The sequence below is a fragment of the Rhea pennata genome, chromosome 1 (genome assembly GCF_028389875.1).
Source record: "Rhea pennata isolate bPtePen1 chromosome 1, bPtePen1.pri, whole genome shotgun sequence".
Taxonomy (NCBI): domain Eukaryota; kingdom Metazoa; phylum Chordata; class Aves; order Rheiformes; family Rheidae; genus Rhea; species Rhea pennata.
The window spans coordinates 132293667-132305947 of NC_084663.1; the positions used below are offsets into that span (position 1 = coordinate 132293667).

General features: G+C 36.3%; 1 protein-coding gene across 1 annotated transcript in view; it reads right to left on the minus strand.

Moving 5' to 3' along the window:
• Positions 1–1506: 1506 nt before the first annotated feature.
• SMS (spermine synthase) overlaps positions 1507–12281 on the minus strand; it is a 56273-nt gene continuing 45498 nt past the window's right edge. The window contains exons 10-11 of the mRNA XM_062600419.1: positions 6805–6920; positions 1507–4303 (exon numbers count right to left, since the gene is read on the minus strand). Of these exons, the coding sequence (XP_062456403.1) occupies positions 4261–4303; positions 6805–6920 (159 nt within the window). The 3' untranslated portion in view covers positions 1507–4260. The remainder of the gene's footprint in view (positions 4304–6804; positions 6921–12281) is intronic.

Sequence of the window (12281 nt, forward strand, 5' to 3'; positions counted from 1 at the left end):
AGTATAATTGGCAATCCTATTCTGTATCTCCAGATGAACTCCTTGCCCCCATCTGTTGTGCCTTCCTCACTTACCGTTTCTCCAGTGGCTCTTTCTCCCAGTTGCTTCCCATGTTAACTGGTCTTGCTCCTGAATCCCTCTTCTCCTTCACATAATTTTTTCAGCACTGCAGAAGCATATTAATAATGTTTCCATATATGAAAACTTTCATCTTTTTTTCTTACCTTCTACTTGTCCACTTCTGCCTCTGAAGATCAAGTTCACTGAAGTGTACTTATGACCCCTATCTGAACTTCACTGATGACACCCTTCCACCATCTCATTCCACATTTCTTCTTTCTTCCTAAAACCTAAGGCTTAACTGTGTCCTGTATTGCTATGGTGCTCAATGCTATTAATTCACTCCTGCACTCATTTCCTTTGCTGCCTCCTCTCTCACTTCCTCCTTCAGCAGCTCCATTAGTAATTCCAAATACTTTTTTTTTTTTCCTGTCTGGAAATTTCCTCCTACTTTCCTCAGGTATATCATCTGCAGTCTCCTACTCCTAAATGAAAACGTGAAATAATAAATTGAGCATTCTTCTTCCTCTCACTCATCCCCTCATTTTTTTCTGTCCAACAGCCTGTCAACATCTCAAACTCTAAAGAGGATGGTGGGGAGTGTAATCCCAAAAGATACCCATCTTCCCTGTTGTGCATATAGGTGCTCTAAAATTTCTCCTCATTCTACCCTCACTATGTCTGTATGTAAGACCTCTTTCTTCAACATTTAAGCCTGTCCTCCTCTTTTTTTCCCCAACTACTAAACCACTAGTTACTACTGTACTTAGGGCAGATGCAAATATTTCTCCTTTCCAGTTAGCTGAAATTTATCTAAATCTCTCTACAATAAATCTTCTCTTGAAAGTCATAGTCTTCTTTTATTGTTTGACATACTCTCACAGAATCACACCCCAGAGTAACTTCCCCCATCTACCTGTGCTGCTCGTGCCCTTCTCCATTTCCTCAAAGTTCTGTTCCAAAACTGGCGTCGTTCTTAATGACTCATTTACTTCTTCTGAACCTATCTTTTCTCTATGCCACACAATGAGTCACACAGCCACACTCAAAACTGCCTTGCCTCTCCAGCAGAAAAACTTAAAGAAATTCTTTAACAGAGCTCCAAAAAAGTCACATTACAGTATTTCACAGTCCTAGACAATAATCACTGTGAAGCTTCAGTGATCTTCCACATTGCCAACATCAGAATACTGTTCCATACTAGAGAGTATCTTACCTAGAATGTATTATGTGGTAAAGAATTAAAACTACTAAACTGTGAGAAGCAGAAAAGATGCACTCAGTAGAAGGATCATTAAGCACCTTTGTATGTTATGTTTGTATGTTAAGTGACAAATGGAAGAGTAAAAGGAAAGAAAAAAGAGGTACAACAGGAAGCATCATATCCATTAATTCTGTCATTTCAACATTGCATCTGTGGTGTATTTAACAATTCAAACACACAAGTAATAACAGCGTACCTTTATTTTAACATGTGCACTGCACTGATGCAGCAGATACAATGCCAGCAATCTTCTCTTTGCACAAACTACTACCAATCAAGTTTTCAAAATTTTAAATCACATTTTTAGGTGGAAGCAGCATTTAGTGCAAAGAATAATTGAGAAAACCTCATGTCAACCACTTCTTGGAAACTGCATACATAGCGTGGTAATCATAGCTATTTCCCAGCTGGCCTTAAACATGAAAAATTGATCAGCTATTGCAGTTTGCTTTTGAAAATTCTAGAAGATTTTTTTTTAATTACAGCAACAAATAAATAAAAATTGACAATGTGTGTATTTCCTCGGAACCAGTTTAGTAACTTAAAAAAATAACATAGCAATGTTCAGTGTTTACTGAATTGCTTTATACTACATCTATCACTTTAAAAATAAACTACATTAAAAAGTCAGAAGAAGAGAAAAAAAGGAATTTCTCCGTCTCTCTTTACACTGTAACAACTGATAAGGAAAAATTTCCAAACACTGTTGCCTCTCACTTACCAACAATCTAACCCACCAAATTTGGGTCCCCTGGCCATTCACAGAACTGATTACAGAACATCCCCTTAACCCCCCAAAAAATCTTTATGTTCAGGCAGCTTTGTGCACCTAAGCAAAACAAAAGCACTAGCCTTTGTACAGCAAGCCAGCAACTTAAATCACCTTCCAGTTCACAAATTAAAAAACAAACAAAAAACAATCTATCACCTACTCATTTGTTGCACCTGATTTCTATCTATTAAGCCTACACAGGAAAGCATATCCTGTAAGTCCTGTCCTAGTGAACACCTGAGCGCTTAGTACTACCTACACGAGTAAATCACACACAGAATTAATGGGAGTATCCATGCATGCAAAGTTAAGGATATACACAATTGTCTATAGGACATGCGCACTAATTTGCACCCTATGCAATATATTGATTGCAGTCCTGTATCATAAATGAGCAGTTACTACTAGTCATAGGCAAAAGTTTCAAGGTATTTTCTGGTACGGAGACAACAGCTGAAACACTTGGGGAAATGTAAGACTGTTCTCCTGCTAAAGAGGGAGGCTCTGCTCTTTGAAGTGGTTATGGATACACAGTCTGCAGGCCATGGAACAACTGGGCCCAACGTATACTGAAGAATTAACACTGACTGCAATCATTTTAAATAGGAAGAAATTAAGAGTAATTCTCTAAGTGCTCCAAACTGAAAACAGTTTAACAGCACAATTGTACATGCAAAGATAATTATACATCAAATGTAGAGCAAATTTTTGCAAGTCTTCGAATATCATTCTGAAATTCTAAACAGCCTACTCAGATTTCATCATCAGTTTATATGTGAAATAGAGTAAAATAGTTCTTTATTCATTACTTAACAATACAGATACCGGGTATGTGGTTTTGTTTGTTTTCATCAACAGTATCATTTTGGTTCTGGATTACAGTGTTTAGGGAAAGAGCGCACTTTCATCTTGGAAATGTACAGAAGGGTTATATTTTTCCTGCCTCCACTTAAGTGGGATCTCTTAAACATTTAAAGCAAAGTTTTAGTTAGTAAATAGCACATTCTTACAAAAATATAACTTTTCAGACTACATGCAAAAACAGTTAAAGAAAAATGTTTTATCTTTCAGAACAAGAACTACAACGCAACCTTATCTTCCAGTGAGCTTTAACTTGCAAGTGAATCTAACTGAGCGAAAGAAAGCCCCATGCAACAAAGTGTCTGCAGCAATACAACCAGGACTAACCCTACTGAAGTAAACATATTTGCTCCAAATCATTCAAGAAATACTGGTGCACATGACTCTAGATCACATCCACTTTCCTTCTCCCTCCTAATGACTTTTCATTTCTTCAAGAACCTAATGCTTCCCATAAGGCTGAAGAGTGTATGACCACAGGAACCTCATTACACTCAGTTTCTTGTATTATGGTGAGATTAAAAAAAAAATCAACATTATTTTTCACGTTGATACAAAGTGCCTCTATAACCTACTATTAATCCCTATTAAAATCCAAATATCGGTATGGTCACTAAAGAACACCATGAGGCAAAAGGTTGAAGATTCTTCTCCTGTAGAAGAGATTACACCAATATGATAAACATGATAAATGTAAATTAACGAATTTCAAGATTAGCTTTCTTCCCTTTTTAACAAAGAATTTGTAGTATCCTTTCACAAGATTCCTCCCACTCCTCCTCCTTTTAAGTTATGTCCTTCTTTTTTATATAGAAGCATTGCAATGGTCGCTTCAAAATTACAACCAAAAACCACCGCTCTAGCCTTGAAAAGCACCATAGATAAAAATCTGATGGGAAAACAAATGAGAAAACAAAAACTCCATGGAGCACCCTCAGGGATGAAATGCTAAAGATGTCTCTTTTTAATCAATCATTCTGTGAAGATCTACAAAAAATAAAAAGGATCACATTCTAAAGGTTCAGTGCATTCAGCAGCTATATAGTTTTGCTGCTTATTCATTTTTAAGTTGACTTTCAAAAATAACACCCTAGCTCATCAAAATATACATTTTTCCATTTGCTTTTAAATTAAAATAATAATAAAAAACATTTAAAGAATTCACAATCAATAGCATGACTAAGTTTCAGGATCATCTACAGCATATAATTTAAAGATTCAAGATGCCAATATGCAGCACGTGATAAGCCTATATGCTCCATGCAGCATGTACGCTTAGGATAATCTTGAATAATCTTGATGTTCAGACTTCCATTTGTTTCTTCCAAATAGTGTAGAATACCCATCTAGAAAAAATGAGTAGTCAAGGAAAAAAAGAAAAAGAACAATGTGTGTAATACACAGTTACAGTGAAAGTAGTTCTTTTCTATTAGTTTGCATTTTAATTTTGGAAACTTCTAGTAGCTTGTAACAAGAGCAGATAAAAATCTCAAAGTGAAATCTCTCTGGATCTTTTTTTGCTCAACAATTTAAAAGAGCACTTCATTTTCACTGAAACTGAAGTCCTTCGCAAACCCATTGATTCTAATTCCTACTGCAGACTCAGGCTGCGCATTTTGCATTGCAACCACTGAATGAACTATAGAAACAATTTGGAAGGAGCAAGCAAAACTCTAGGTTTTTGATCAGGCATCCACAGAGTTGGGATCCCTCTGGCTCATCTTCTTGATTGTGAAGCAGCAAGTTTGAAGAGGAAAGTGACCTCCAGCTAGCTAATTCACAGGCATGATCAGATGGAATACTGAGATGCTCAGTGGCAGAACAACAAGTGTCAAGGCACTTTACTGAGCAAAAATTTAGGTACCTACTGTCTCTTAAGTGCCTCAGTAGAGGGTTTGCTTGAGTGCTCCCCTAAACAGGTAAGATCACAGAATTACAGAATGACTGAAGTTGGAAGGGACTTCTGGAGATTATCTACTCCAATTCCCCTGCTCAAGCAAGGTCAAACATCTGAATACATCTGAATTTTGCTCTCTCTGAGCTTGGTGTTGGCCTTAGGCCCCTAAACAGTTTTTAGTAACTGGCCCTTTCTGTTGCTTAGACAGCCACCTGTGAAATAGCTTTTAGGGATAATCTCCCATTCCAGTGTATGCTTCCTGTTTGGAAGGTATATCCTCTTAAATTTTAAGAAGGACTGTAACTTGCACTTGAAATGAAGGTAAAGGCACATCCTAGGTCTAAGACCAACTTGAAAAGAATAAACCAGGGCTTTGTTGCTATGCATCTTTCTTTGCTATAGGATTATCTGAAGTCATCAAGATTATTTCTTTTTTGGCATTCCTATATGTACACTGTTATCTCATAGGATGACAATGCAGTCAAAAACAGTGAACAAAAACCTGCCCTGTTTCTTTTCAGAACTGTTCACTTTTAACCTAATTATGCTTATTTATTTGCTAGTTTTAAGACAAAATTTACTAAGAAATTTTCGTATCTGTTGGCTTACTAGAGACGTTTATTTTCCAAATAAATGAAGTAGCATATCCTACTCGATTCGTTTAGAAGTATTTTGCCTATATGTGAATAAACAATGTAATAAATACTTAGAGAACTTTCTGAGAATGCATAATTTAAACCATTGTACACACTGTATTAAGGCACGTAATTGTAATTAAAGATAATGATAACTATCCAAGTATATCTGCAATATAAGCTACCAGAGTAAATAGCTTCATATCCACTTCATTTCACCCTTACTTGTCTTAGAAATGGTTTCATATCAAATCTGAATTTCACTGGAGACCTGACAATAATGAGAAATAGAAGGAGCCTGTTCCTTCCATTAGAAGGAGCAGTTAGCACGGCCTCCACGACAGAAGGCTACAACATAGATAGTATCAGGATTACAGACAGAAAAAGATAAATGAGGAAAAAAGAAGAAGAAGAAGAAGAAAGGCTGTGTCAAGTTTTCATGGGCCTAACATTGTGAATCAGCAGATCCTGCAAAGATCTTTTCTGTCAGGAAATGGAGAGCTACAGCAGGCACTACCTTGTAGAGACAGTTCCAGGGAGATCACACAGAAGCAGTATGCAACATCTAAGGCATGTGGAGCCAACAGAACCATCCCATGACAGACTGAAATGTCTTTCTAGAGCTAATGGCTTGAAGACACAACTTCTAAATCTTTGCATAGCTTATCTGTTAGCCATTAAATGAAGAAATTCTAAAGGAATATTTTTAGAATTGGAGATAAAAAGAAAAATAAGAAAGACTGACAGGAAATCCTTCTTTCACTTGTTGCAGAGAAGTGTGTTTATCCCCTCCATTTAGAAGATTTTTTAGTAATGCTCATAATGATTTTTAGGAATCTGTGTTTTTTCCCCATTAATATCTAGTTTAAGTCATCTGGTTAGGAATAGAGCTATCACAGAATAGCTGAAGATCTGGTTCATGCTACCCTGTCTATGAGATTAGTCTGTTTTTTCCATGAAAGAAGAGAAACATGGCACAGCTGCACCAGAATTCCCAGGCAATATTACTCTCATCATGAAGATTATCTTGCATTGTATAAACAATACACTTGGCAACATTCAAATAAAATTAAGCAAAATATGGCATGATCTTGAGAGGTACTGAGCATTTCAGCATCTCTGAAATTATGGCACCTTTAAAAAATAAAATTACTGCAGTCATCACTTTCAAAATAAAACTACAGTCATTCATTTACTATGAAAAAACACTAATAGTCATTTGCCTTCTTGCACTTGAATTTGTTACCTCCAAGCAGTCTAGACTGGCTTTATTTGTTAATATGCACTCTCCACCCCTTTTAGTCTTTAAGGATACAATTCCATGTAGGAAGGAACGCATACAATTTCTTTTGAAAATTCCACGGGACAATAAAGCCTGCTGAGTTGTTCTTCGTACAGAGTCAAGGCATCGGTCAGATTGATACAGTTTCCCTGAAGGAAAAAAAGAAAAATTCTAGTTGCAATCAAATATATAAGCAAAGTCACAGAGGAATATATACATTTAGATATTAATGCAAAGCTCTATATACTTCAAAACCACATACATCCTGTTCTTAACATTAGTATTTACAAGGCAACTATCAAACAGCTTGTTTTCATTGAGCCTACAGCAAACAACAATTTGTATCTTGTTGATGTAGTATGAGGGAGGATTATCCATCTTCTCATTAGCAGAAACAGACATTACACCAGGACTTCCAGTTAAAACAGACCACCATGTGTTGTTTACCTACATCATTTATTTACTCAACAATCATTTTCTTTATGGTTGCTTAAATATATTAGTAAACACTTGTTACAACATCCAGACTTTCTCAATTATTTAACATTGACTATGTTTTTATAATATTAAAATGCAATATTTAAAAAAAACCCTATAATCTATCCATTTTAAACTGCATCTTCCATATGACAAAACAAATCAGATTATGTTTAAGTTCTGCTGGCTGTAGGCCACATTGTCTAGAGTTGCTCTGTATCATGCTTCTGAAAAAGAAGTGATTTCTATGATTTTTTTTTCTTTTCTTAGAACTATGAGTATCTAAGAATATTAACAACATCCTTTTCGGAGCAATGAAAAAAATTAGTGCTTAAATGATCTTCTCTAATAGCATGATAAGGAAATATTAGACATCCTGAATTCACAATTCTTCCCACACGAGCAAATAAGTATCTATCCCCCACCACCACCCCAATCACATAATCCTTAAAATACATTTTCTCTTAGGGATTACAACTGCGGAGAGGGAAAAAAAAAAAGGGAAAGAAAGAAAGAAAAGAACCCTCCCAACCCTCCCATTTACAAGCACAACCTTGTTTGAGGCCAAGCAGTTAACAAGGAGGTTTTTTAATGTCCTTATAGAAAACTCATGTATTGAATGAGTTGTAACTCATGCTAAGACATGTAACTATCCAGATATACCTGGTATCATACCATACCCTACACCTGTTTTTAAAATTTAAGAGTAAGAACGATCTAGCCCTCTGAACACCAAGGAACACAAAGAGACCTTCCCCCTAACCCCAGCATAATACTGAACTCTATAGTTGAGACCACTAACTAGTGAGCAGAAAGCAAAGTAATATTTAAGTATAAAGTTCAGCCAATTTTAGATTGATTTTAAGAACTGCCCATTTAAGCATATACAGATACAATGTCTTCTCTGGTTGTCCTCTTCACTATCTTTTTGCAAAACACCTATGAAAAAGTGACAAACTAATCAGAGCACCATTGACAAATCCAGATGGTCTAAATAGATTACAACAAACTAGATTAACCACTTAATCTAAGAGAGCATTCTCCACATAACGACACAATAAAAAAGTTCAGATTTGTGTTTTTGATACATTCTTACAAGAACACACAAAGTTTTTAGCTTGTTTTTAATTATGAATGAAACAAAAGGTCAAAAAGAATTGGCAGATTTTTCTTCATGACACTTCATGCTTGTCATTTGACTATAAACTCTGTACTACATGCCTCATCTGAGTAGAGTTCAGTCTGAAACAGAATGTCTACCAAAATAATCTGGCAGGTTAAAAGAATTTCCAAGAGGATCTAAGCCCTTCTCCAAGCAGGCAATGAATCTTCACTACAGCTTTTCTCCCTAGTCACAAGAGAAGCTCAGACTGAAACCTATTATTTTCCTCCCTTCTCCTCTTTTCCTTCCTTTACACTTTCCTGGATCCTGTAAATCCATGACTGAGATACACCAAGCTTACCCAGAGGGTATTTCTTCCCTCTCCTTATCAGTTTAAGGCAATTCTCTACCTGGTTCTGGGCATCTGTTCTGCTGTGCTTTCATCTCCCTTGTTGCATCTTCTACTTAACTCATTCCTGCCCACCAAAAAACAATGAACAAAAGAACCACCACACTCCTGAAGAAAAAGGAGTATTTCTTTTTGCTTCCTTTCTTATAGGTAATTAAGTAGACTAGCTGATACTTTAGCCAATGACTCTTAGAAGAGCGTGGCAAATACTCATAAATTATTGGAATACTGACTTTTAAGGAAGTTGAATTTAATCACAACTGCATGGTCTCCAGATGCCTCAGCTATTGTTTTCTATGCATGAGACACTGAACAAAGACCCATTGAACACGAATATCCTTCTGCTGCAGTATGGCAGAGACAAGATGTTCTGTGATGCTGATCAAGGAGGAGAAATCGTTAATGCTCCACAGCAGACTGGCAGGCAGACATCATCATCGTTATTCAGATGAGATCTAGAAGAGCTCAGGCAAGAAAGTAAAAGCACTCTTTTTGTCATGTCACCATTTCTAAGTGCTGTGATACAGCTAGCCCACAGAATGTATTACACTAACTCATTTGCCCTACCACTGCCCAATCACAACCCATCTTATTTTCCCGGAGGGTCTCTTGGATGTGGACAAGGAAGCAGGCTGCAGGCACTGTCAATTCATGTGCTCCTGAATTTCAAAGTCCATGTCCATTTTTGGAAATGCTCCCTTTACCTTACATGTAATATGGAGTCATTACAGAGTCATAAAGGCATCAGATGTATGGCCAGTTTTGTAAAAAACAGAAGTCCTAGAAGACCCTGTGAAATAGGGAGCAATGAGGAGCAGCTGTGAGAACACTTCCTACTTAACACGGTGTTTCTTGCCTGTATTGATGTCCTTAAGAGGAGGCAGACCACAATCCATAGCCAAACTGATCTCTAAGACTTCTTCCCTCATCTTTTTCATGAGGGCCCTAAACCTGTTTGTAGACCTCAGTGCACAGCCATACTGCCCACTACACAGCAACAGCAAGTTACATGATTCTGATGAAGCTAACCCAACTACACAATGCATGCACATCAGGTCATCTGTGAGGAAGGAAGATACATCTTTGCAAGACGTATGTCCCAAACCTTTCATAATGGGTAGCTTCTGTTAACTTATGGTATGAGTGCCTTACCTAGTCATGAAAACTATTTTCTTATTCTAATTTCTGATCAGTAGAAAAAGAAACATCAGCTAGCATTTCCCAGTTACTTTCAACACAAAAAACCCTCAGTTTTCCTCATACACAGCTTACCACTGTTAGTGTTAGGATGTTAGTCTGACGTAGAAAACAAAACAAAGAAATTTTCATACTAATCAATATGCACTTCCTCATTACCTAACATACAAGGCAAAGTCCCCCAAAATGTTGGCAAGAGACCCAAGCTACAGAAATTTACAATAACAGTAGTCTTAATAGTAGGGAAATATGCAATAGATAGATTTGAGTAGACCTTTTTTCTGTCAAAAATTTAATGGAAGAAACAGCAATCTACTAGCATAGTCAACTTCCTGGTTTCAAGAATGATTCCTTCAAGTCATGATTGGAGAGGCCAAAAGCCTTCTAGCATAACCCTAGCAGAGTACTGCTTTTGATCTTTAAATGACCTTAGCTTTATAAGAAAAAAGAAAAGATAAAGCAAGGCTAAAGCAATAGAGCCTCCCTACTGCATGGCAGCATCTCCTTTCTGCTCTGAACAACTTTTGGAAATATTTGCACATATGTATTTTTTCAAGGATTAAACAAGGTATCTTGTCCCCTCAGATAATGTGCCCGACTTGCATCTGACTGTGAAAGAATGCAGATGGTTCAACTAAGAAATGACACACTTAAAATATCCAATAAGTTACGACCTTAAGTCCCCTAGCTTGAAACTGAAGCCAAAGACCACAGGACCATAAAAACAAAAGATTTATTTAACACTTTCAAAACAACTACATTACCTACTTTTCATGCGTCTAAGTTGTTGTGCTAGCACACTGTGGAATACTGAACTCCCAGATAGCAGACTTGAAGGAATTAGCATTTTACTATTGTTCAATTCCTGTTTTGAAGCACTCCTAGATTTTTTAAGAAATCTTAAAATAATTAACTGCACAATTTAGGACACACAAACACAACTGAAAAGCACTCAAAATTCTCACAAAGCAAGGAACTAAGATGAGTTTGACCTGATAGCTGTGCACATAAAGACAAACATCCATAAGGAGCAAAGCCTAAAATGAGCAAAGATTTTATTTAAAATAAATCTGCCTAAACAGCTCCTATTCAATACTGTTTTTTCTATATAGCAACATCAGATTATAAGCAGAAACAAAGTGTATAAAGCATATTTTGACTTTGGGAACTTTACTTTGGGAATTTCGGAATTTCCATTAGTACAATTTTCTTCACAATAATGCACTATGAACACTCATATTTCTAAAGCAAGTGAAAAGAAATTTCATTCTACTGTCTTCCTCTGACTATAATGCAAAAAATTCAAGTTTTCAAATATGGAAAAACTTTAAAAACCTTATCCACTGAGTTTCATATTCTTGAAAGTTCTTTCAAGAAAACAAGCATAAAACATGTATTTAATCATAATTTTCCTACTCCACTGATATAAGTGTACTTAGCTATTTGGTAAAGAAAGATCACATGCTTTATATTAACTATACATTATTTGATTTAGGACAGGTTTAATAAAACAACATAGGTATCAGAAAACAGAAGAGGTCTGTAAAAAGGTAAGAGATGAACACTAACTCAGAACAACTGAATAAAGCACAACACAGAAGAGACTACTGTAGTACTTGTTTAGTAACCTATTATTATCCAGGACAATGTAGCAGTTATTTGGTTCAGCCATCCTTCACCAAGCATATAATTTGGTTTCAACATCAGACTGAACACAAAAATAAACAAAAAACAAAACAAAACCCGAAAAACCACCAACCTGTGTGTGTAATTTGAATCATAAATATAAAATTTTGCTAGGTAATTTACAGAGCACACAACCACTATAGAGGAAGTTTACTAGGAAGAATACAGTGAGACAGAAGTATCTGCACTTGGTTTTGCCAGACTGCCATTTCAGCATTCTCTCCTTCCTCCCTTCTTTAGTGATATAGAAATCAATCACTGCAAACAATGTGGTAATCCAAGAGCAGGGGGAATAAAAATAAATAAATAAATAAAAATGACAATAAGCGATTTTCACTCTTCATCAGACCCACAACTGCCAAGCTCAACTTACCAAAAGGTAAGGCACATTCCACCTGATAGCATATTATTAACCCCTCCTTAGGGCCACGCAGCATAGGATTTTATAAACTTATGAGTCATGTGGTTTTACTCAGCGAAAACGAAAAGACTACAAATACCAAACATGTAAAACTTAGAGAAACTTATTTCAGAATTAAGAAACTATCCTAAGACCTTAGGAAGTAAACGAGTGATTTGAAAGCAGATGGAAAGGTGCCTCATACTTCCTAGTTTCTTACATATATCTCTACATGTCAT